The sequence below is a fragment of the Chrysemys picta genome, chromosome 21, assembly GCF_011386835.1.
Source record: "Chrysemys picta bellii isolate R12L10 chromosome 21, ASM1138683v2, whole genome shotgun sequence".
NCBI classification, from domain to species: domain Eukaryota; kingdom Metazoa; phylum Chordata; order Testudines; family Emydidae; genus Chrysemys; species Chrysemys picta.
The window spans coordinates 7,474,346-7,500,223 of NC_088811.1; the positions used below are offsets into that span (position 1 = coordinate 7,474,346).

The following is a 25,878-nucleotide window of genomic DNA, read 5'->3' on the forward strand; positions in this document are numbered from 1 at the left end:
CGCCTGGGTTGGAGCTTTGCTGTGGCTTGTTTCCACTGGGCTGAGTCTATATCTGTTAAAAAGAACCATTGTTTATGGACAGATTATTGAATAATAATCACTGGAGTTTCTTGCACCTCCTCTGAAGCACCTGGTGCTGGTCACTGTTGGAGCCAGGCTATTGGGCTGGATGGACCACGGGTCTGATCTAGTCTAGCTGCCCCTCAGCCAGGGGTGAAAGTAACTTAAAGGACTTACCGGTACTCTGGAGTCCTTAGGAGAGGCGGGGCCTCAACTGGAAGAGGCGTGGCCTTTAAATACCTGGGTGCTTTAAATCAGGATTTAAAGGGCCCGGGGCTGTGTTAGCAGCAGCTGGGAGCCCCGGGCCCTTTAAATCACCCGCGGAGCTACCAGCTGCAGAGGTGGCTGGGAGCCCCAGGGGTGATTTAAAGGGCCTGGGGCTCCAGCTGCTACTACCGCAGTGGAGCCCCGGGCACTTTAAATCACCATCGGAGGGGACCCCGGCCTCTGGCAGAGCTTTAAAGGGCCCAGGGCTCCGCTGCAGTAGCGGCGCATCTCCGGCGGCTATTTTAAGGGCCGGGGCTGTAGCCACTGCCACAGCTCTGGATCCTTTAAATAGCCGCCAGAGCTCCGCCGCTGCTACCCTAGGACTCCGGGGACGATTTAAAGGGCCCAGGGCGGTAGCTGCGGCAGGCGCCCCGGGTCCTTTATATTGCCGCCCAAGCCCTGCTGCTTCCCCAGGGTTCCGGCAGCAGGGCTCTGGTGGCAATTTAAAGGGCCCAGGGCTCCAGCCGCTGCTGGGAGCCCCAGGCCCTTTAAATTGCTACCAGGGGAAGCCGATCCGCCCCGGTACGGCGCACGGGCTCTTGCCGGTACGCCGTACCAGGGCGTACTTGGCTTACTTTCACCTCTGTCCTCAGCTGACGCTTGTTGCAGTGCACACACTATGTCCTGGTGTTTAGGTCTCTGTAATAAAATGTTACATTCATAATGCACCTTTCCTCCTAAAGCACTTATCCAGCTAGAGAAACACAGCTCCATGAATGCAACCACTTCTAGGGTGGGGGAAAGCTGCCATGTAGCACACAGGACAGGGTATGATATTGTGACGGGAAAAATTGACCAGGGGCACACACTTTCTCTGATAGAAATGCTACGGAGACCTCCAATATCCTTTGGTTCGAAGGGCTCGTTGGACAGATCCACACACTTTTCACTTTCTAGGGTTATGTGTTTATTTCCCTTGGAAGAACAAAGGGATGTGGTAGCCCTGGTAGGATTCAAACATGTGGCTTTAGGGAATCCAGGTGTTTGAACACACAATGCTTTGCCACTGAGTATCTCATCAGCCATCTTATAGGCTCAATCAGCTACAGTGCATCAAACAGCCCAATCTGAAACCCACATGAAAAGGGCAGTGCTCATGGCTGACTAAGTGTATGTTTGTCTACAAAATGGAGAAGGCTGCCAACTGCTAAAGATTTCCATTCTCTCTGAGGCCGCGTGACAAGTTACCAAACAGGAAGGCTGGGAAACTGATTGCTGTATCGAATGGTGCTTGGCAAAGAGGTCTGAGATGCCTCTCGGTGCCTGGTGTGCTTTGCAGGCCTCAGTGGAAGGCCAGGAACGTCTGAAAGGGACAGGCACGGAGGGGGCAACGGGAAGGGGAGATGAGAAGGACTGTGATGGGAGCCAAGCTTGCAGGGACTGAACTTCTCTACTGAAAAAATCTAAACTGCAAATGAGACAGTCATTCCCTGCTGTTCAGATCCGAGGGGATTACTGGGAAAGTACCATTCAAGAGTTCACCCAGTCTGGCGAGGAGAGAGGTAGGAGTGGGCTGCCCTAACACGCCCTGCCTTTTGCAGGCATAGGCCTGGTCAGGCAGGAGATGCCCATCGGACCTGCATGGAAGAGTCCGATCGAAAGCCAGAGAGAATGATGTGCTTGCAACAGAATGTTTAAATGGAACCCTAGACCAGGGTAAAATCCCCTGCTAAATTCTAGAAGGCAGTTAAACAGTTCCCGAAAGTACAAAATCATTCAAAGCACAGGGCCAAATTCTAATGGAACGGCACCAGCTTACACCCACTGAGCATTAGGCCCAAGTCCTAAAATAACATCTAAGCACTTTTCATACTCCTGTTATGTTACTCATGCTACATGCTGTGAGAGCAAGTACCACCAGTTACTCTGCCCTAGGCAATCCTCATGTACTAGCTCCTACTGAGGGGGGACATTCAAGTCCTCTCCCTCTGCTGTCTGGGAAAGTGCCCTGGGGTCTGTAACTTCCTTTGTCACAGCCCTTAGAGACAATCCGTGTTAGGCTGAACATCCCATCTAAGTGCAGCCTTCTCTGGCATTAGCACTGGGCCTGGACTCAAATCTGGGTGCAAGATTTTGATCTTGTGAAGGCGTTAAACTGGGACTCGAGAGATCTGGGTCCATTTCCTAGATCTCCCTGTGTGACCTTGGGTAATATTTTCAAAAGCCCCTAAGGGATTTAGGTGCCTAACTCCCACTGACTTTCATTGGCATCTCTCAGTGGCTCAGTTCCCCGTCTTTAAAATGGGTATAATAATACTTTTTGCCTGCACAGACACTGATCGGGGACCCACCTAGCACAGTGGGGCCCTGATCTTGTCTTGGGTCTCTAGGTATTACTCTAATAAAAAAATAATATTGACTTGAACCCCCAGCCTTCAGCCCCTGAGGCAAAAGTGCTACTATCTGAGCACTATCTGTGGTACATAGGAGCCAGAGATAAGCAAAGCTATCCATGCTCTGTTGCAAACCAGTACATGTGTCAGTTTCTGGTGGAACCTCATAGGTATGCTATTGACTCTGGCAATATATGCAGGTGAAAGGAGGGGTTAAATAAAAATCAGAAAGCATGCAAACAGAAGAACCACTGCGACAAATAGGTTGTGAATTTGAATTTAAGCCACTCCCGGCACAGAACCACCTTTGAAATGTGCATTCTTCTGAGTCCGCTTCCTTCAGATGTCTGGGCATTGTTCTGAGTCAAATGCTACATAAAGGAAATCTGCAAAAAGAACATCAGGGCCGATGGTAGCCCATGTTGCTGATTAGAGCTAGGTGGAATTTTTTGGCCAAAACTATTTGTTGGTGAAAAATGCAGATTTGGACTCACCAAAATGTTTGGCAAATTTGTGCTGGTTGTGCTGAATTGTTTCTGCCAAATAAAATACTTTAAAAAAATTCTGGAAAAATGGAAATGCTAAATTTTTGACCTTTTTGAAACAAGAAGTTTTGATTTTTTTTTTTTTTTTTTTTTTGGTTCACGATGACTTCGCTTCAAAATCTCCTTGAATTTTATTTTTTAAAAATCAAAAATGTTGAAAAGGGGTAAAAATCAAAACAAAACTTTTCATTTGACTCAAAATGAATTTTCTTCCTGATTTTTAGATTCACCAAAAATTTTTTTTTTTTGGTTTGACCGAAAATTATTTCCCCCCCCACCCCCCCATTTTTGGAACTGTCACGGAATTGAAAAATCCCTCTACTGCTGCTGTCTTTGACCTCCCTAGCATGGGGAATGGCAGCTCAGATTGTTTTGCTGTGTAATGTTAAAGGCACATGACTAGAGCCAGGGCATCCATCCATATAAACATTGTCAGATTACATCTCCACACAGCCTTGGTACTAGAGAGAGATTGAAAATTGGATTAGATCTGAAGAATGGGAGGTGACAGAGGTGTTTTAATCTGGGTGTGTTGTTCATCCCTTTATAGATATAGCTGCAAAGCTTGAACATGGATCAACTTCCCCGAAGTTTGGGATCAGGTTTTTGGTTCTGCTTCCATCTAAGGATCTCAAAGTGCTTTCCAAGCAATTAAGCTTCCAAGGCCTCTGATGAGGGGAAGTATTGACACAGCAGAGTCACAAAGTAGCTAGCCCAAGGCATGGGGAGCTATGCTTTGATTTGCGATGATCATGAGCACCTACTGACCTCAGTGAGAGTTGTGGGTGCCCACGCCACCACATGACAGATCAATACTGAACCAGAAAGAGAACCCAGGAGTCCTGACTCAAGATGTCACCCACTAAGGTGTATTATTCGCCAGTTTAGGATTGGGGTTCATTTTCCGATTAAAAAAACGGACTGGTATGGAACAGAAAGACCTTCCTCACTAACGTTAGGGCAAGGGTTGGGTATTTTTTTTTTTTGCTGGCTTGAGTTTTAGGGTCATCTTCACGTTTGGAAATGAATCTTTCTCTTCTCTTTCACGTTGTCTTCAGTGCGGTCTGGTAGCGGGAGCTCCCTTTGGTGTGCTAAAAGGACACAGAATCCGCTGAGATGTTCAGCAGAGATGAAGCAAGAGTCTCCGCTCACAATGGAGGGTTTACGGATTTCAGGCCGAGGCCTTACTGTTACTTCCGACCGTTTTCATTTATTTTCCGCCATTGAGAGTTAACAGCGCAGGAGCTTGTGCGTTCTGTTGCCCGTACCAGCTGCATCTTTGACTCCACTGGCTCTCAGGCATCTATTCTTGTCACTAAGGGGTTGACGTTCTGCAGAGTAACAGTTACTCCTGGAGAATGGAAAACTTGCCTTGGAGTTTTAACATTGGATTTGAAAATATGTATGTTTGATTGTTTTTTTTAAAATAGCTGTGTAAACTCTGGGAACACTCATCCGATTTCTGCAGGGAGCGCTTGGATGCTGGAGAAACTAGCCAGACAGATTTTCTTTTCAGATGGAGGGAATTATCCACAGATAGTTCTCAGTTATTCCTCTGAATTGACTCTCTACATACAAAACCTGCGTTGGTTTGACTGAAATCGATTTAGTTAAACTGCTGCCGCTTTCATATGTGGTCTTTCATATCAGTTTAAAACTGATTATATTGGTTTAGCATGGGTCTGTGCATCTACTGATGCAAGCTAAACTGCTCTGAGCCGGGTTTGAATGGATGTACGTGTCCATGAACAATGTTGCACCGGTAACTGAACTGATATAAAATCACACTTTTCGTTACATTGGTACCACTTTATGTACAGACCTGGCCTAACATAACAATCTTTCTCACGAGCAGGAGCCCATTAAGAACTCTGCTTTTCCATCACTACCTGAGATCATTGCTGTATCATGGCCCTATTAGTCTTGTATCTAACAGCTTACGAGCGGACCAAGGAAACAAAGAGCGGTATATTGGACTCTCCAAGATCCACTGTACAAGGCGTCTGTTTTTTCTTTTAATGGAAATCAATCAGCCCGTGGCATTGTTCCGTTGTTGTATACGGAGCTTGAATGTAGAGGTTCTCCACTGGCCGTATCTCTCCTGTCTCTACGTAGAAGAGAAGCTGGCACAAGGCTGGAGAGGGGTCCTGTCCATCAGGAGACATTTGGGGGGGACAGTTATAATCTAGTCTGTTTTGCCTCCACTGCCCTGAACTCAAGTCAATGTTGTTTCCCAAGTCATCCTCTGAGACTTGTTTTTAAAGTAAAACCATGTGAGGAGACACAGATCAAAAAACCACGAAGGTTCAAAAATCCTGTCCCCGGCAGACAGCTGGATGAGTGTCAAAAGAAAGGGAGGAACAGCTGGATCCAGTAACAGCACAAGGAAAATGAGTTCCATACCCAGAAGGGAAGTGGGGGGAGGGGGGCTGGATTTTGGAGCGCAGAGCTGTGCGGGACCAGCGAAAGTCAGCAGATAAGACTTTGACATCAAAGTCAGGGAGCAGAGCAGAAGGAACCAAGGGGGGAAGAGAGAGAGCTCGTGTTTTGGAGAAATTGAGCAGGAAGGGAAGGGAAGGAGGTGGAGAGAGTGTTTTGGAGGGGGCAGTGCAGAGGGGAGGTGGGGTGTTATAAATTGTAGGTGGAGTAATACTGCAAGAATTTGAGCTGCTGTCCCTGGCTCCCCGGCTGTACGCTGATGAGGTCATAGTGTTTTTGGGTTAAAAAAAACAACAACTTCAACTTGTTTTTCAGGAGAGAGAGAGAGAGAGAAACACACAGAGGCTGAAGAAATGGAGCAAGTAGCAAAATTCCTTCTGTGGCAGCTTTTGCTTCTGCAAAGTAAGCTTCTAGCTGATTGGCATCAATGTTATGTGTCTTTCTTGCACCCCGAGAGAATGGGGGCTTGGAGTTTACCTGGGGGAGCTGGCTCTGTCAGTTCAGTGTCTGGGTTTAGATTCTTGTAGCTAGTTGTTTTTCTGGAGTGTGTGTGTGGTGGGGTGGGGGAAAAGGTTTGGATGGGGAAAAGGGATTTCTCTTGGCTTTTCTGGAGGAGGAATGCTTGGTGGGGAGGGGTTGATCAGAGGATGTTCTGGGTCGTTATCTATGTACTTTGGTTTGTTTTGCTGCTGATCATCTTGGTGTGCAGAAGGAAGGGAAGGAACATAGCCTGGTATTGCCCCAAAGCTTTGAAACGCTCTGAATCGTTTGATCTCAAGCGACTTTGTGCTGTAAGGCAGGAGCAGGCAGTTGTTGTGGGCGATAAGGGGGGAAATACTAAAACGGTTTGGGCTGCCCAGGTAAAAACAGGATTCACCTGACATCCCGGGGGAGGGTGGAGATGGAGAAGGGGGAGGATGGTCGAGGGGTTATTATAGAAACGTGGCACTGTTTATGTTATTTCCTGTGTTGCAAAATTTTCGGGGGGGGGGTGGGTAATGGCAGATTCAATGCACCGAGAGAGGGGGCCTCAGCTGGCTCTAATGAAGTGAAAAGACTTGTGGGTAAATAGCAGCCCCCCCAGAAGGAAGCAGCCCACGTCACACAACCCAAACCAGCCCTTTCAACACCTTCTTCTCTGAGGAGAGCTGGGTGTGAGCAAGGCTGGCTCTCTCTGGGGCACAGAACAGCTCAGTTTCTGAAGGACGACAGTGCAGCCCATCTGGGAAATGTGGGGTGCAAGCTCTTTTGGGGCTGTTTTATCCCCCAACTTCATAAACCCAAATAATCCCATTAGCCAGTGGCTGGGGTTCCCCCACACCTGCCTTTCATAGCTCCTTCAGGTGACAGGTGAATTCAGTTTTTGTGCTCAGTCTGGTCCCTGGTGGATATTTTCCACCTCACCAAGCCATCCACAGTTTGCCGTGCCTCTGGGTGTGGTTCAGGACTGGCAGAGCAGGGAAAGCTGCCGGTGAGGACTGTGGGGCATGGGCAGAGCTGTGAGGAACTCAGCGCCAGAGGAGAAGATCACGATTGAGAAGCAGTGGGAGAGCTGCGTGGGGATCCGTGACCAGAGCAGGAGGGGATGGTTTTGTGTCATGCCTGAGAAGCACTGGCAGAACTGAGGGGACTGTCACCAGCTGGGTTGTTACCCTACACGATTCAGGTGCTTTGGCGGTGCTTGAGGAGCACGTGGGACAGGAACAGCAGGTTGTATTGCTGCTCGTCAGCAGTAGAGCTGTGTGGGGCTCAGACCTGCAGGTCAGGGTTGAGGGGTTCTAGCAGACATTTAGAGATCTTCCACTTCCAGGCTGACTTCACCAAATTCCCACGAAAATAAAGTTGGAGGCAAGGGGGGGAGAAATCCAGCTCCTTTAATCTTTGATGAGATGCGGTTCTGATCTCCACCCTGGAGCGTTCATCCCTCGGGGAAAGACCGGCTCCGTTCCGAATGGCTCTGCGTAGCGGGCCGTGGGCCAACACACAGTATACGCGGCTGAGACGTGTTTGCAAAGCGAAGCACATATCTGAGCTGTCTGGGAGAAGCAGGCCTGTGTGCACAGCAGCCAAGATGGCGACGGGCAAATGCTGGCAGAGCTTCTCCTGGCTCCTCGTGCAGAAGGAGGACGTTTTTCTTTCTGCCGAGACGGCACATTTTTGTCTCTCTCCGGTCTGACAGGCATGTTCCCACTTGTGGGAAGGTGTTGGAATTGTTAGAGTCGGATGGCTGGGGAACCTTTTGGGAGTCCCAAAATCCCCTCAAAGCAAGAACAGAAATCTGCTGTTGAGAAATTAAATCCCAGGAGCTATTTTTTTTTAAATGGGGACTTAAAAAAACACCAGTGCAAGGGCTGACTCAGCAATCAAGTGGCTGCCTGTGAGGGGATCTTCATTCAAGATCTAGCCTCGGTCTTTCACTCCCAGGCCAGCAGGAGATAGGAGCCGCAGGGGTGCAGTGTGGTTAGCCACTAGGAAGCAAGCACTTGCATTACTCGCTGATGCCCCACCTGGGTGACTTGAAAAGGGGGGCGTAGATCCGCCTCCCTCTGCTGTGTCAGCTGGCGAATAGAGCTATTCCCAGAACTAAGCTGAGCTATTCCATGTGACTATTGCTAGTACAGTGCCTGCAGGGTAAACCATAATGGTCCCGTTGACACTGGGTCAGGCCCCCAAGGAGCCAGCGTGAAGTTGCTACCATTTTCCAAGAAAGTATGAGCTTAAGTCAGTAGCAGCATCTGGTATGTTTGCACTGACATGGGAATAGCTCTAGGGAGGCCCTTAAAAGTGCTGACGCAGAGGTCGTGACGACGGAGAACGAGGAACTTGGTATTTTCACATGCTTCTTATTTTTAACTTTTTAAAAAACTCCCGTTTTTGAGTAAGCCCCTTGTTCAAGGCCTGATCCACCACCCACTCACTCCAGCCGGACCGTGATGCTGCCACCCCTCCAGCAAGAGGAGCGGCAGCTCCCTTTTTGTCAATGGAGGCTGGTTTAATGGCCAGTCGTGTCACTTTCTTGGACGTATGCTCAGGCATCTAGACAGCACCACAGTGGTGTGTGAATGGTTAGATGAGGGAGTGGGAGGCAGGATTCCCAGGTTCTAGTCCTGGCTCTGTGATTGTCTGACTGTATGATCTGGGGTAGGCTGAAATTTTCATAAGCGGCTGCTGATTTGGGGTGTGTCTGATTTCTTAGGCTACCCAACCGGAGACACCTAGGAGCTGATTCCCAGAGCCGCTGAGCACCCACAAGTCCAGTGAAGTCCCTGCACACTACAGGTGCTCAGCCCTTCTGCAAATCAGCCCCAAGGTGCCCCATGTTTGGGCACCCCAAAACAGAGGCACCTAAGATCAGTGTCCACTTTCAAAAGCATTGGCCTGCACCTCTCCAGAGCTCAATTTCCTGAAGTGCAGATTAGAAGTGAGAACACTTCGCTCATGACGGTGTCATGCGGCACTTTGAAGCTGAAAGGACTATGGCCGAGATCATGAGTGCTATCGTTTAGAATCCGGGATGCTGCACAGTTTTGATACAGTTATGCTAAACAGGAGGAAGGGCTCTGAATTACTACAGGGAATTCTTTCCCAGGTGTCTCCCTGGTGGGTCTTGCCCACATGCTCAGGGTCTAACTGAGCGCCATATTTGGGGTTGAGAAGGAATTTCCTCCCGAGTCCGATTGGCAGAGACCCTCGGGGCGAGGGAGGCTTTCACCTTCCTCTGCAGTGTGGGGCACGGGTCATGTGCAGGTTTAAACGAATGTAAATGGTGAATTCTCTGTAACTTGACATCTTTAAACCATGATTTAAGGATGTCAATAACTCAGCCAGAGGTTTGGGGTCTATTACACTAGTGGGTGGGTGAGGTTCTGTGGCCTGTGATGTGCAGAAGGTCAGACGTAGATAATCACGATGGTCCCTTCTGACCTTAAAGTCTATGAGACTCAGTGGCCTGGAAAATGGGCAATGAGATGGGCAAAGAAAAAGGGACTGAAAAAGAGATGGTCAGAGCTGAACTTACTCTAACTGAAAGGCCTTGTCTAGGGACACAGGTAGGCTGGGCCAGAGATGAGGCCCCTGCATTCAGAAGGACCTTCCTCCAGCCTGTATCAGCTGAACCATTAGGAGGGAGAAGAGCATGGACAATTCCTGGTTGATCTCAGTTGCCTTGGGAAGAGACAGTGCTCATGTATGCTGGGTGTAGAGCACTAAGAAGGCTCGATTCTGCTGCCCTTACTCCTAGGGGGAGTCCCTTGCTTCTCAAGTGGCTCCATGGATTTCAGCGGCACTGCTTGTCTTGTAAAGCACTGCTCTCTCTATACCTGATCCGGCAACTCCTGAAATCAATGGCAAAGTTCCTACTGGCTTCAGCGGGGACAGCATCAGAACCAGTGTGAGTAAGGATGGCAGAATCGGGGTCTTGCGGGGGGAGGTTACCTGCTGTCACAGGACTCTGTAATGAACACACCCGCTTACCAGCAAACAGCCCCATTCACGCTGCCTCCTGTGATGTCAGCCAGATTCCTGGCTCAGCCCTGCCGTTGCCTTTCATCCTCTATTAGCCCTTCGTTGAACAGGATGCCGGGTGTTTTGATTAGCTTTGGGCTCAGCCTCTCAGTCAGAGCAGCAGTCTCTCCTCGGCATCCCACATACCTTCCGCCGGAAGCAGTGGTGGTGTTCTATGTGTAGGAAAGGGGAGAGGTGCTTTCCTAGTTGGGTCACACAGAGGAGGCAGTCTGCGGAGCAGTGTCGATGTGGGACGTTCCTCAGAGCTTTGGGCGCTTGCTTCTTGTTTGCCCAGCTTCTTCTTGGCCTATTTGAGAAGCTTGCCCTGGAATTATAGAAGCCAGAGCCTGGGTGTGTATTTTACAGGGGGATCTTGAAATGTAGGCTGTTCCCCTCTTCTCATCCAGCGGAGCTCAAGATCTTTGTTGGACTGGCCAGCACGATATCTCAGGAACTCAGTGGGAAGAACCCTGTGTTTGCCTCTAGAGTAAAAGAAAAGTTAGGGGCCACTACGTCAGCCAATCTCCCTAGTGCCACTTGTATCTGGAGCTGAGGATGGGGCTGGGGGATGTAGCTACAGGGGTCAGAGCAGTTGCCCTCCATTTTGTAAAGCGGAACCGTGAACTGCAGTGAACACAGTTTGGCCAAGGCTTGAGGTTGTGGTCCCAAAGCTTCGGCTCTCGTGTTTCTAGGCCTAATGGTTGCAGAGGGAAACCAGGGCAACCTCCCCGTCCCTTTCACCTCCTGGAGCCATTCGCCAGCGTGGCCCTGGACGTCTCATTGACGGTGCTGTGAATTGAGCACGGGGCTCCTGGCTGCCCCTTGCCTCCGTCACACAAACTTTGTCAGTGTAAGGGGCTGTACGGCTGCCAGGATGGGTCACTGGCCTTTCTTCCAGCATAGGCAGAGTTGGTGCAATGCTTCTACAACATGTCCCCTTCCCAGGGCTGCCCTGGGGCGGGGGGGCAAATGGGGCAATTTGCCCCAGATCCCGCAGAGGCCCCCACGAGAATATAGTATTGCAACTTTTTTTTATGGAAGGGGCCCCCAAAATTGCTTTGTCCCAGGCCCCCTGAATCCTCTGGGCGGCCTTGCCCCTTCCAGTCCAGGGGGAGGGTGGCCGCAGTGCGGCTGTGCTCTGGCTGTTCCCAGCTGCCCCAATGGCTGCATGGGGCCGGAGGCAGCATAGGGCAGTGTCTCAGACTGCTCTTACTTTGCTGGGGCCCAGGGCAGCCCCAAACCATGACCCAGAATCAGGGAGGTGCCACTTTTCTTTCATCCCATCTCCAGTCTCAGGCACATTGATGAATTGGGTCCCAGTAGCCCACGGGCATCCCTGATCTCACTCCACTCCACTGTTCCCCCTGCATCCTGCCCAATCAGTTCAACTCACTACCTCCTTTGTCTCCTCCCACTCCTGGCTTCGCACCTCCTCTCATGCTGCCCCCTTCCCCCCGACGCAGTTACTGCCTTGATCAAGGTGGGCAAAGCAGCCTCTTTCAGTTGACAGGATCAGTACTGACGGGTGGGAGTCGGTGACTCTGAGCCACGCACAGTCCAGGGTTGTAAGGATGAACCGTAGAACCAAAGGCTCGAAGTACGTCCCTGGCAAAGCACAGACAGGTATTACACCTACTTTACAGATGGGTAAATTGAGGCACAGAGAAACACAGTGACTTGCCCATTTCCTACAATGAGTGGCAGAGCTGGGAAGAGAACTCAGGAGTCCTGATGTGCAGTTGCCTAGAAACCACTAGACTGGTGCCGCCCCTGGAAGGATCTGCTAGCAGAGGCTTTAACAGATGAATGAAAGGGAAGCCGGCAGGAGCCGTGTCAAGTTTTTCTCTCCTGGAAGCTGCTGCCCTGATGTTACAGATGATCACGTTCTGCAGCCTTGTTTCACAGAACAACCACGTTTTGCAATGTGGCGGAGGAACACACATGGCCTGTTAATGAGCTCCAGCAGGCCATCCTGGCAATACGCCCCAGTGGATGGACGGGAGAATCAGGGCTTGTGTGGTCCTGATCATGCCAGTAGGTAAAACCAGCAAAATAACAGAATCCAGAACTGGGGGGAGAGGGGCTCTGCTATTCTTAGCTCATGGACGATGCAGACCGTGGAGTAGGGCACAGGGCGGGTTTCCGGGTTTGGAAGGCTCAGCTGGATGGCTTTGTCAGATGTCCAATTTATGCAGTTTGCCTCCATGGTTTTTACATTAAGTTGTAAGGGGGAAAGGGAAAAATAAATGCATTCCCACGGCTCTCCCACAAGAGGAGATTCTTGCAGCACCAACTCAATCCGTTATTAAGTGAACAGCAAAACGAGGCTCTGACAACACTGGGTGTGCAGACAGCTAGCAGCCCCAACTTGTAGACATTGTGCTCTGGGACAAAGGTCATTTGACTGCACCACCTCATCATGACATCACCTCCCTGTGTCAGGATGCAAACCGCACCATATCCTGACTGGTTAGCATCACACCGTAACACTGATGTATGGCAGTACTGGGCCAGGACACAGCATGATGACATGATGTCCCATCACACCTGAAGATATGCCCAGGTCCTAGTTATTCCATCGCTTCGTGTGAGTAACTCCCAGCGATTTCAGTCACTTACTGCAGCCCTGGGACAGTTGGTCCATCCCCAAAGCTATATCAGGGCTCACTTACGAAGATCAAGATCAGTGACAACCATAAGACCAGCTTCTCCCAGACAGTTCGAACAATGCACTTTAGTTCTCACCTGCGGTTCCGGCCCTCAGGCTTGCCCAGAGTTTGCATTGTGGTTTGTGTGAACCTGTGCCCCCTGGTCAGTAGTCTGGGTCCAGCATGTTCATCAGCGCATGATCAAGAGGTTAAAGCATGGACCTGGGTGTTAGAAGATCTGCCTAATCCGCAGTCAAGGTGGGACCGTGAACTAATTATTTAGCATTTGTGCCTCAGTTTTTCCACCAGTAAAATGAATACTTTGATCCATGTTTGCAAAGCATTTTGGGATCCGCAGAAGGAGAGTGCTATAGAAAGGCAAAGTATCATTTCCTTGTTGCCCCAAGCTAAATCTGAGCTTCCAGAAATGAAGGCCTGAACATTATTGTTCTGCGCCAAGTGCTTTGTAAACCACAAGAACAGGGATCGGAAACGAAGGAATCACTTCACTGTTTGGGAATGTCTTGTCCCTTCCTTTTATACGAAGTGATGCAAAGTACATCGGCAGTTCCCCAGTGTATTCTCTTTGTAAAGCTGCAAATATAAATGCAGAAGAAAAGGCTTCCATCCTGAGTATCTTTGAATGGGGCTCTTGCATGGAAACTGCCATTCTCTCCCCATGGTGTCATGGCCGATGCTTTGCGAGAGGCAGAGAATAAGAGTGGTTTATTTTACTGAGCGTGTTCTCTGTGGGTGTTATTGAAGCAGCCCCATTCTGGAGTTAATTTATTCCCGGTTGCAAGAAATAAATTCCAGTCTTTGTCCGGGTGGCATCGTGCCCATGGCATTAGCAGGACAAAACGACTAATTATCCGGCTGTAACCCGTTTGTGCTTCAATGGTTAACAGATGGTTTATGGAGATGAATGATGCCACTGCGTTGCGATACTGAGCCATGCTCTTCACGCTGCCCACTGGACTTCCCATCCTATGCAACTAGTAGGAGGTACTGGGCTATCCCAAAGGTGGAAACGAAGACATTTGTTTATGTCCCAGGAAGTAGTTCTCACCACATGGCTCTGAGTTATGTGGGCTGGAGAGGCTGCACTGGGCTAGCCTGGGGAAGCCAGGCGTGTGAGGGAGACAGGATTTAATGGGGATGCCCTTGATGTCAACAGGTGGTTTCTCTGACTAGTGCTGGCAGCGAAGTGTGACAGGAGCGTGCAGGGGAATACGCCTGAGTGCAGTGAGGTTGGCCAAAGGTTCGTGCTTTGCTGATCATCAGCTTTTTGCCTTTTATGAAACACTGGAACTCAGTCAGTTGCATCAACTCCAGCATCGGTGCTGCTGCCCTTTCTCCTGAAAGGTGCTAGCTTCGAAGACTTGGACACCCAAAGCCCTCTGTTTAGCCATAGGACAGGAAGAGTGGCAGTGCGGTCTTCCCCTCCACTCTACTCCAGCTCAGCTCTGACCTGGGACTTGAATCTCCATGTCCATTTAGTCCTTGGTCTCTGTTGGGACAGCAGTCTGAATGCCCTCTAAGAAGGAACTGGAGTGAGATTACCAAACGCCGTTCACACAGGTAGCACAGAGCCAAGCAGGGTTCAAATAGACGACCTACAAGGGGAAGGCTCCATACCCCATTGCTAATTCCATAAGCCATCCAGCACCCCCTTGCTGCTACAGTCCATGGACGATCCCTGGAATCGCAATGGGCCATCATGGGGAGCCTGGTCCATGTGGCAACAGCAGAGGTGCAATTTTGCCTTGTCACCCTTTCTTACTAACCGTTTGTGGGAGAAGGGTGGAACTTTTCTCTTCTAGACGTAAGGCTGGGTGTCCTCCTACAAGACCCCCAGGGCCCCTCCCCCTCCAAATGAACAGCTCTGAGGGCCTCGCCCTGGCTGACTATACACCAGGCCGAATAAAAGTCTCTGTTATCTATTATATAATGTCAGCATGGTCAGAAGCACTGCCTAGCACCACTGGCGAACCCGCTGGAGCCAGTGGAGAGAGACCAAGGTGGTGTTTGTACGCCAGTTCCATTATAAACACTCCATCTCAGCAAGAGAACACTGGGGGAGGGCGGGTATTTTGGTAATTCCCTACAATTTCCCATTGATGGGCGTGCTCAGCCGCTGTCTCGTCTTACCCTGCCCAGAGCCAGTCTGCGTTGTGAGTTGCTCGAAATGCCAGTAGCTGTCGGCCCCTTGTGTTCACAAGCATTCCCCCTGTGGCTGCTGGTGGTGGAGCTGCCCCGTTGGTTGCAGTGTTGGAAAATATTAGGGAGGAAAAAGCCCCGTGGTAGACAAGGTCCTGTTTCCATTGTGTAAAGGCAGGCTTTGTGGTGTGAGGGCACAGGGATAGCCCCTGTCAGTGTGTTCCCAGCCCTAATCACAGCTCCGAGCTATGAGGCTCAGCTGTAGTTTTCTCTGGGCAAGCTACGACTGAGAAGCAGTGTGTGACTGCAATCTGGCTGAAAGCCCTGTTGTAACTGGCCCAGGATGGAAGGCACCGTACAGGCATCAGAAAGGCCAGTGATTTCCTGAGAACAGGACCCCATGCCATTTGGTTCCAAAAATGCTGGGCTCAGCCCTGTTAGCAACAGGAGAAACCCTTAGGGATGGCTAGCTGAGAATGTCTACACTGCTATCAGGACAGGGTGTGTAGACACACCTGAGCTAGTTCCCTGAAAATCGCAGTGTAGCCACCTGGCCTGGGCTAGCTGCCTGAGTCCGGACCTACCGTCCCAGTCCAGATTGTACACAAGCGGCTCGCCTGTGTGGCTGCCCAGGCAGCCATAACCACACTGCTATTTTAGCAAGATAACTCGATCAAAGCTAGCTCAGGTATGTCTACGTGAGTTGCAGTCATGCCTCCCAGTTGCTATGTAGACATACCCTTAAGGCCAGGTTCAAATCCTGTCTGTAGGCTGCACCCATTAGAAGGCGTAAGTTACATACACATTTAAGGCCTGATCTTGGGAGGAACTGGTGCATTGCATTTACATGCTTAGTTGTTGTTTTTTTTATTCTGGTGGCTCCTGAACAGAATTAAGATATTTAACGGGCGAGAAGTTGCCTCCGTAGGACCAACTGAGGGGAAGTTAAATTGGGGATATAAACTCCCCTCTAGTCCAACCAGCACATTAAAGGTGAATGCAAGCACTGGAAGAAATCCCTGTTTTCCTTCCACTGACATGAATGGCCCATTCATTTCAGTTGGGGGGTTGGTGGGTACAGGGTTTGGCCTCTGAAAGTTACCACAAATACCAGGCCACTGATAAGTTTCCAATCCACGTAGCTCCTTTTTCTAATTATCACCTAGACCAGGGTACGAGTAAAATGAACAGAAGAGAATCCAGATAATGAAAAAGATGGGAGGAGGGGCCAGACAGATCGCTGGGGTTGAAGGTGGTGAAGAGAGTTAATTAGCATGGTAAACTACTGGCCCATAGTTTAATCTGATGCCTCAGGTTATCTCTGCAAAGCCAAGACCAAATCCGAGTATATTTTTGACCCCGTGTCTCCACCTCCTGCTCCAGCCTGCTTGTTTTTTCCATTCACTGGAAGTTCTTTGGGTCAGGGACTCTCATTTCTTATGCTTGTAAAGGGCCTAGCACCATGGGGCCCAGACGGGCTCTGAGGCCATCACTGCTAGCACAATATAAATATTAAATAATCATAATGTTGAAGAAGGGCTGAAGGATGGAATAATAAAAATAAAGGAAAGATGCTTGCTGCTGGCTATGAATATATTTAATATTCTCTCATTTACTTTGTCAGTAACGTTATTTTCTCTTCTCCTTTGACAGGGTCTGTTGTTCATTTGTATTCAGGTAAGTGACACCCTTTGAATCTGTCCTGGTTTTAGGATCGTTAGAAGTATGGGAACTGACTAGAGTTGCCAACCCTCCCGGTACTGGGCTCGATCTCCCGGAGGCTACTAAAGCCAATCCGGGAAATTTTAGGCCGCTAAAAGTCCAGCAGTGCAGCAGGGCTAATGCAGGCTCGCTACCTGCCCTGGCCCCACACAGCTCCCAGAAGTGGCAACATGTCCGGCAGCGACTCCTAGGAGGAGGCGCGGCCAAGGGGTCTCTGCACACTGCCCCCACCCCAAGCACCAACTCTGCACCTCCCATTGGCCAGGAACGGGGAACTGCCTGGCTGCCCGTGAGCCTAGAGCCCCTGCCGGACATGCATAGATTCTAGAACATGCTGCCATGACCAACCTGCTGCTTTCATGCATCCTTCCCCACTTCATGCCCCATCAGTCCGGCCTCTCCCTCTCTCTGCCCACAGTCCCAGCTGACATGTTGAACCCCGAGAGCGTGGTGGTGTCGGTGTCGAATGTCAGCGCCGTGGCTGGATCCCAAACTGTCCTGACCTGCAAGAGTTACCGCATGATCTGGACCCAGGACCGTCTGAATGACCGCCAGCGTGTGGTCCACTGGGACTTGTATAGCAACCAGGATGGCGATTACAAGGCGGAGAGGCTGTGTGACATGTACTCAGCTGGGGAGCAGCGGGTGTACAGCTCCTACAACCAAAGGAGGATAGCCATGCCCGAGAATGCATTCGCAGATGGCAACTTCTCACTGGTGATCAAAGGTACCAGGAGCCAAAGGGATCTCTCCTTCCATTGCTTCTAAAGAGCTGCAGCTCCATGCTCTTGTACTGAGATTTCCTAAGGGGAAGGGCAGGCTGATGTCATCTGAGACTCAGGAAATGCAGTGTTCTAACCACTAGTAAAGTAACCACCTTTTAAGAGAAATGGGCCTTGCAACCACTTTGAAAGTCTTAATCACAGTGTGTCAAGAGGAAGGATGACCTTCTGGGTAAAGCACTGGACTAGGTCTGGGTTCCAGTCCCAGCACTGTCATGGACTCTCTGTGTGGCCTTGGTTGAGTTACTTAATCACTCTGTGCCTCGTTTTCCTCACCTGTAACATGATAAGAATCTTGCCTTTCTCCCACTCTCTGTCTGTCTTGTCTGCAGATTGTGAGCTCTCTGGGTCTCTTACAATGCCTCGCACAAGCTTGGCTGGGGCTGGTGTTACTGAAATGCCAAATAATAATTCAAACAAACAAGAATGAGCTCCAATGAGCATGTAACTGCAGTGAGACGTTGGCCCTGTTCGTCTAAAGCTCCTTCTGTGCCGCCCTGCCTGGGGGCGTGCTGCATAAACAACCGCAAACAATCGTCACCTTGCTCTTAAATGGTCTTTTTCTCCTCCTGCGCTAGATGTTGCAGAGAGCGACCAAGGCACGTACTCCTGTAACCTCCACCATCACTACTGCCACTTGTACGAAACGGTGAAAATCCAGCTGGAGGTCACTGAGAAAGGTAAAGGCGCATGCTGATGCAAATGATGGGTATTGGTCCCTCTGCGGGGGGCAAGTACGTCCCATGCCCAATACCTCGGGCCCCAGGCTGACCGAGAACTCTGGGCTCACGTAGAGCCTTGTTGGTTTCACAGGTGTACTACCCAGGGCTAGCACCCTGGGCCCTGAGCCCCTGCTCCCACCCACTGCCTCACTGAAATCAGGGGGGGTTTGTACAGAGGCAGAACACCATGCAGGATAGGGTCACGGGAGCTGCACCTGAATGTTGCTGCACCTCAGAAGACATCCGTGCTCACTGCAGCTTCTAGCAACCATGCAGCTGTGAGGTTTCATTCTCTACTCTTGGAGTCTTGCTGTGTCACAGCCTCTGGGGTAGACCGGGGGGGCTCTTCTAGGGACTGCCACCGACGGCACCACTTGGCTGGAGACGTTCCCCCTTGCCCGCTAGCTTCACCTCCATCTTGTCCAGGTTGAGCAGCCGGCTGGCTTTCCTGCCGGTCCCCGTCTCCTTAGCCCTGGGGAAGAGCTGAGGCTGCCCTGCCCGGCTGTGCTGCGGAAGAGGCGAAGGGCTGACTGTTCAGCAAGCGTCCGGGTAAACTCGTATAAGTGGGTGGTGGGATGGGAAGGAAGCAGCGTCTTCTGCTTTCTGCTCTCGCTCCCTGAAAGTTTCTGTTCGTAGAATAGAAACGCCCAGTCTGTCCCCAGGCTGCTTTTCTGTTTTTTAGTGGTCAGCATGAACAGCCTGCAAGCCAGTGATCCTGTAACTCCTCCAGTAATTAGGGCACTGGGGGCATTTCCTGCAAGGAGACTGCCTAAGACGCTTGGAGGATGGGACCTAGCACGTTGAAGATAAAGTCTGTTATTGCTATTCCATTTTCAGCCATTGGAGAGCGCCCGCTCTTCCTTCTTTGCAGACCTAGCCACGGACTCTCAGCTACCAGGGAGGAAGGATGGGCTTACAGTTAAAGCACTAAACGGGGACCCAGGAGTCCTGCGTTCAATTCCTAGCTCTGGCACAGACTCTCTGTGTGAGGTTTGAGCCAGTCACTTCCCCTCCATGTGCCTCAGGTTGTGAAGCACTTTGAGATCCTTGGGTCCTGCAGAGCAGAAAAGCATTCTCGGTGGTTCCTAGCATAGGAAAGGCTGGTGTCTTTAGACCGCAGAGCTGCCGGGGGCAATCAGGTATAATAAGGTGTGTGTGCTGAGTTGTTTCTAGATGAAATGGGACTGTATATGTTTACCCAACTGCCTCCTGTGTCCTCTCTGCAGCCAGGGAAGTGAAGAGGTACTGGGATGGCGAGAAGGCCGTGATCGTTGCCTTGCAGGACAGCACCGTGGTGCTCCCCTGCGTGAACCGGAACCAGATCTGGACTGAGCGGCACAGCGAGGAGGAGCAGCAAGTGGTCCACTGGGACAGGCAGCCCCCGGGGGTCCCGCACGACCGGGCCGACCGCCTCATAGACCTGTACGCCTCCGGCGAGCGCCGCTCCTACGGGCCTCTCTTCATCCGGCAGAAGATGAACATCACCGAGACGGCCTTCGCTCTGGGCGACTTCTCGCTGCGGATTTCAGCCCTGGAGAACGCCGATGAGGGCACGTACTCCTGCCACCTCCACCATCACTACTGCGGCCTCCACGAGCGCAGGATCTTCCGGGTCTCCGTGATGGAGCCAGTGAGAGAGAAGAAGGTGGTGAACCTCACTAACCCCAACATCGTGCCAGCTGTAGGTAGGTTACCCTCCGAGGGTGGGGGGTCCTTCCTCCCGGGGAGGAGGTGAACAGCTACAGCCCTGCCCTAGGGCTGAGCTAGGCCATCTGAGAGGGGCTATCGAGCAGGCCTATGGGTCCTGCCCTCAGGAAATGCCTCCAGTTCCAGAGGGTTTTCTAGCCAGCAGAGATGGCTCTGCCCTCACAACAGCGCTGGGCTCAGGAGACACTCTGGGGCAGGCCGGAAGGAGGGAGGGGATGTGACCAAGGTGTGACCGCATCCCTGCAAAGCTCCGCAGAGGCCATTGAAGCAACTTCAAGATGCTCTGAGAGCTTCCCCAGCCTGAGCCAGGGTCCACACATGACCCTGCAGCCAGGAGTAGATGAGACTCAAACAACGTCCCTTCTGTCAATGCAGGAATGAATCTGCCCCTATGTTCTGAGGGGTGGTTGGTGTCTTTGTGCGGGTGATGGGTGCTCTGATTGCTTGAGGGGAAAAACATCTGCAAAGAGCAGTCTTAAAGTAAACCCTGGGAACCTCTGGACAGGGCCTGATCCTGCCCCCAGCTCACACTGAAGTCAGTGGGAGTTAAAGATGCTCAGCACCTTTGGAGCTAATGGGTCTGATTCTTCTCTGCCTCGCATCTAGTGCCACTATATTCGCTGGTGCAAAGTGCATGTCAAAGGTTACTATTCTGGTGTGGGAGCATTTCACACCCGCTCTGAACAGGTGTCCATGCCAGGCGGTGGAGAATCAGGCCCCAAGATCCCCCCTCCCCCCCCCCCCCTTTTTTTTTTTTTTTACCATATCTCGCATTTTCTTCTCTGGATGAGCTGCTCTCTGAAGCCTGTTCAAACCCTGAACCATCACACTCATCACAGGCAACTCCCCTTCCCCAGTTTAATAATTTTTGTGCCTTCTGGGTTATTGTTCTTTATTAACATTTTAAAATATTCATCATGGTTTAATATTTATTGGCTGCTTAATACTGAATTTAAACGTGCTTCATAAATCTTTAAGTAACTCCGTTCTGCTTCAGCAAGAGGCTTTTCCAAGCCACGGAGGCCTGCGTCTCCCCATTGGGCCATAGGTCGGCATCCAGAAAAGAGAGGCATTATCAAACAGAGATTGCCCGGGGGCTGAGTTTACGGAGAGGCTGGGACACAAATACACCTCTACCCCGATATAACGCTGTCCTCGGGAGCCAAAAAATCTTACCGCGTTATAGGTGAAACCGCGTTATATCGAACTTGCTTTGATCCGCCGGAGCACGCAGCCCCGCCCCCCGGAGCGCTGCTTTACTGCGTTATATCCAAATTTGTGTTATATCGGGTTGCGTTATATCGGAGTAGAGATGTATTACTCTCTCTGCCTATGGCCGTTTTGCTGCCATCCCTTGGCTTGGGGAGTCACGTTCAGCTGCCATTTTGCAGATCTACATTTCAATTTCAGGGGGGGGTCCCCTAGGAATCCAGATTTGCTCTTTGTTTGTTCAGTCAGTGAACTGGTAACCACCTGAGCAGGAGGTGGACAAAACATGGGAGGAGCTAGAACCAATTTAATATAGACAGACTAGCTCACTAGTCGTTCAATCCTGCATCAAGTCCCCAAAACGGCTCAAGCGGTACTGTCCCCTCTTGCCATCTAGGGGAAATACCTAACTAATGTCCTGGTCAATTTGAAATAGCACTGAGAGAGAGTCTCAGTATGCTGACTGCATTCTAATGTGGGGTAATTACATTGCCCCCTGGCTTTCAATAGAGTACATATTCATCATTTGCACTTCAAAACTGTTGGCTTAGTATTGCTGTGGGCTGTCCCATAGCTGCTGTGTTTCACCCCAGCGATGGCTGTATTTCAGTGGTGGGGAAAGTGATCCCAGTGTAGTGTGTTTCAGTTTAATGGAGCCTATCAAGCACGTTGGGAGACAAGGGGCTGGATACGTGCAAGATAATCATAGAATCATAGAATATCAGGGTTGGAAGGGACCTCAGGAGGTCATCTAGTCCAACCCCCTGCTCAAAGCAGGACCAATCCCCAACTAAATCATCCCAGCCAGGGCTTTGTCAAGCCTGACCTTAAAAACTGCTAAGATTCCACCACCTCCCTAGGTAACCCATTCCAGTGCTTCACCACTCTCCTAGTGAAAAAGTTTTTCCTAATATCCAACCTAGACCTCCCCAACTGCAACTTGAGACCATTACTCCTTGTTCTGTCATCAGGTCCCACTGAGAACAGTCTGGATCCATCCTCTTTGGAACCCCCTTTCCAGGTAGTTGAAAGCAGCTATCAAATCCCCCCCCCATTCTTCTCTTCTGCAGACTAAACAATCCCAGTTCCCTCAGTCTCTCCTCATAAGTCATGTGCTCCAGCCCCCTAATCATTTTTGTTGCCCTCCGCTGGACTCTTTCCAATTTTTCCACATCCTTCTTGTAGTGTGGGGCCCAAAACTGGACACAGTACTCCAGAGGAGGCCTCACCAATGTCGAATAGAGGGGAATGATCACGTCCCTCGATCTGCTGGCAATGCCCCTACTTATACAGCCCAAAATGCCGTTAGCCTTCTTGGCAACAAGGGCACACCGTTGACTCAATCAGTAATATCAGTAAAAAAAATAATATCAGTAGTCTGGGTCCTGCACCAGGGTTTGTCACTGGCAAAAAGAATGAAAGGATTAATTACTACAATCAAAGAAGCAGTCTCGGGAGCCCTCTCGTCCCTTACACTAATTTAAATTTAAGCAGCAAACGACTGTTCTTCCTGTGTTCAGTGGTTTTTGTTTCTCCCTGGTAAACTTTTGCCAGAGGTTTTACTCTTTACTCCTTTACATTTCATTGGAGTGAACAGGACTAAATAAATTAAAGCGACTATGTTCCATTAACTGAATGATAACAATGTCTGCAGCTGGATTAATAAACACAGTCTTGTAGGTCAGAGTGTGCTGGAGGAACTTAAGAGAAAGCGAAGTCTAAGGATCAGCGCAGGGAAACTGGGAGTCAGGACACCTGGGTTCTCTTTCTGGCTGAGTCTCTGTGACTGGCTTTGTGACTTTGGACAAATCCAGTAGGGTCCAGTCCTGCAGCGCGCACTCACACGAGTAGCAGGGTAATCGCTTTGTGCCTGCACAGGATGGAGAGAACGTCTTGCAGCAGTGACATGAGCCATCATTGGTTGATATTCATAAAGTGCTTTGAGATCCTCCGATGACAGGTGCTATTGAAGGGTACAGAGCCTGAACTGTGCCCTGTGTGCAAAGCATTAGTACAAGAAGGGAAGAAGCCTTCTGCCATTTTGGCAAACTGGGTCCTGATCCTGCAACTCTCGGTAATATTGACTCATGCGAATAGCCCCCACTGGTCTCCTCTGGCCAACAGCAAAAAACGACACAGAGGAACGTGTTCCCTTTGAAGGCAATGGCAAAATTTGCAGAGATGGCCGTGGGAGAAGGATCAGGCCCAGGATCACCGCCCCCACACACGCCTCATTTGAAGAACACACAAGCTGGATTTTTTCTGTTCAGAGCCTTTGCTAAACAGGTCCATGAGGGCTGGCTGCTGTGCCCTCGGGCCCTGATCTAAAGACCACGGATCTCAGCGGGGTTTGGATCAGGCCCTAGTGGGCCTTGGGTAAAGCAAAGCAAGTCGGTTCAGCTGCTAAGCTTTGCCCCCTTTGGGCCTCTGGGTGGTGAGTGCTCATCTGGCCTGCAAAGCGCCACGCTAAGGATTTGTTGAATCAATGGGAATTTGAGAGAAGCTGGAATGTCTCGTGTGCCTGTTCCAAACCCATCGACACCATGCAGCATGCCAGAGCGGCTCCTGTTTCAATAGCAGCGGGAGTGGCCGTGACAGAACCTCCCCACTCCTTGCGCACCCTTGTAAAAAAACTTCCGGGAGAAATGAAAGAAAAGGAAAACGTCAGGCGATAACAGAACCAAAGCGCTGACCTTTCTCAATGACCAGCTCCAGTTTCAGGCGTAGCTCCAAGGTTTGGAGCCATTTCCAGACAGGAAACTTCATCCTGCTGCAAATAGAAACCTGGGCTGGATTCTGCTCTTGGTTGCACCCGCATAAATCTAGAGGGAAGCCACTGACTTTAGTGGAATGATTCTGCGTAACTGAGAGAAGAATCCGGCCATTATCTCAATGACGGATTTATTGTAGCACAGTTCACAGAACTATGCTCAGTCCTCTGCTGCCTGCAGCACCTCAGCTGGTGCAAAGTGAAGCTAGACGCAGTTACACTAGCACCGGGGATCCGACCCCTGGTATTTTGGTGGCAGGAATGTCGGGAGGCTGTTTCCTACTTAATTTTTTGCACTAAAAATCAGTGGGTTAAAATAAAGCAGCAGCCCTTTGAAAATGCAAGTTTGTCATATATTTCAACCAAAGGTCTCAGAGCATCTTACAAACATTGAGTCCCTCAAGTCTCACATGCCTGTGAGGTAGGTTCGCCTTTATAACACAAGCCTGTTAATTATTCCTCCTTGTCCTAAATGGAGTCGTATGGGAGCGAGGGAACTAAATGGGATTATACCGTATTTGCGAGAAACAAGGAAAGGATTTTGACTATGGCTGCGTGCATGCCTGGTCCCCAGTCCTGTATCCTGATCCATGCGAGTGGACCCTCACGTCCATGCCGAGCCCTGTGGACTTCGGGTCTAAGGGTCCGCCTGTATGGATCAGATTGCAGGATTGAGGCCTCGGTGTGTAACTCCACTGAATTCAGTGATTTATAGTCTGATTTGTGAGCATGTGTGTGGGAATATCAGTGCCTTAACTCTTGCATTGCTGGCTATGTTAGAGCTCACCTCTTTTGTTAACTAGTATTGACTATTTTAGGGAACTTTAGTGCAGTGGCTTGAGTGCAGACGGGGATGTGATATTTAGAAATATTGCAGGTTTGGCTCTTGCTTGTAGCATAAAGCAGCATCACCTAAGCTTACACTTTGGTGGAAAACTAGAATGGGGAAGAGATACTGTATACTAGATAGAGATACTGTTCCTGGCTCTGCCACTGGCCTGCTGAGTGACCTTGGGCAAGTCACTTCACTGCCTGGTACCTCAGTTTCCCCATCTGTAAAATGCTGATCTCCTTTGTAAAGTGTTTTGAGATCTACTGGTGAAAAGCACTAGATAACAGCTAGGTGTTAATAATAATAATAATTAATAAAAATAATACTTAATAAAATAAACCACAAGAGGCCCCAAACTGTTTCAGATCTATTCTTTGTTCTGTTAGTGAAATCCCCAGTGTTTACAAAAGGCTAAGCCAACTCCAACCCTCTCTAGCAAGCGATGTCAGGGGAAGGCAAAAGACCAGTAAGCTGCCATGCTGTGGATGCTGTCCGCTGGTTTAAACCTCTGCCCGTGTGGTTGCTTCCTCTGTGTGGCAGCTACTGTCGCCTTTAACAACGTGGAGATTTGCAGCAAGTAGTTGATGTTGATGGTTTTTAATATTTTTTTAAGCCTGGCTGTGGTGACAAGAGTTCACCCCCAATAGAGCCAGCCAGCAACAGTTGGCGCAGTGGGTAGCGATGGTAGTAAAAGAGGGATACACGATTGGGCTGGAGGACAAACCCATCAGACCACGCAGGGCTCTTGCCGAGCCTCTCGATTTTCCGGTGGTGATGTTGGCATTTCCAGGGCGTCATCTTTGGCTCTAGGTTTTTGGCTCAGTTTCCCAAGATGTGTATGTTTAAAAAAACAAACAAAACAACCTGCCCCGAAGCCAGGAGCTCTATGTACATAACCAAGGCCTTTCACCGCAGGATCGTGGGCACTCGACAGTCATTAATTAACACGCGCGGCACCCTTGTGGAGCAAGTCAGTTATTTTTGCCATTTTACAGATATGGAAACTGAGGCACGGGAGTGGTTTAAATAGATTCTTTGCCTTATTATCGGGGGCTTGTTCCTCTCCCTGAATGTACACTGACCCCATGGCAACCAAAGACCCTTCCCCCTCATTAATGACGGGGCCGTGTTGTGCATTTCACATCCATTGGCTTTGCAGCTGAACTTCTCCTCAGTCTG

General features: G+C 50.1%; 1 protein-coding gene across 2 annotated transcripts in view; it reads left to right on the plus strand.

Moving 5' to 3' along the window:
* The first annotated feature begins 5,666 nt into the window (after positions 1-5,666).
* Positions 5,667-25,878, plus strand: part of MXRA8 (matrix remodeling associated 8) — a 39,724-nt gene continuing 19,512 nt past the window's right edge. Inside the window, exons 1-5 of one of the 2 annotated variants that reach the window (XM_005292911.5) lie at positions 5,667-6,046; positions 16,609-16,632; positions 17,096-17,404; positions 18,038-18,139; positions 19,408-19,866. In XM_005292911.5, coding sequence (XP_005292968.2) covers positions 5,998-6,046; positions 16,609-16,632; positions 17,096-17,404; positions 18,038-18,139; positions 19,408-19,866 — 943 coding nt within the window. In that variant the 5' untranslated portion in view covers positions 5,667-5,997. The remainder of the gene's footprint in view (positions 6,047-16,608; positions 16,633-17,095; positions 17,405-18,037; positions 18,140-19,407; positions 19,867-25,878) is intronic. The other variant, XM_065575281.1, reaches the window with a different exon arrangement.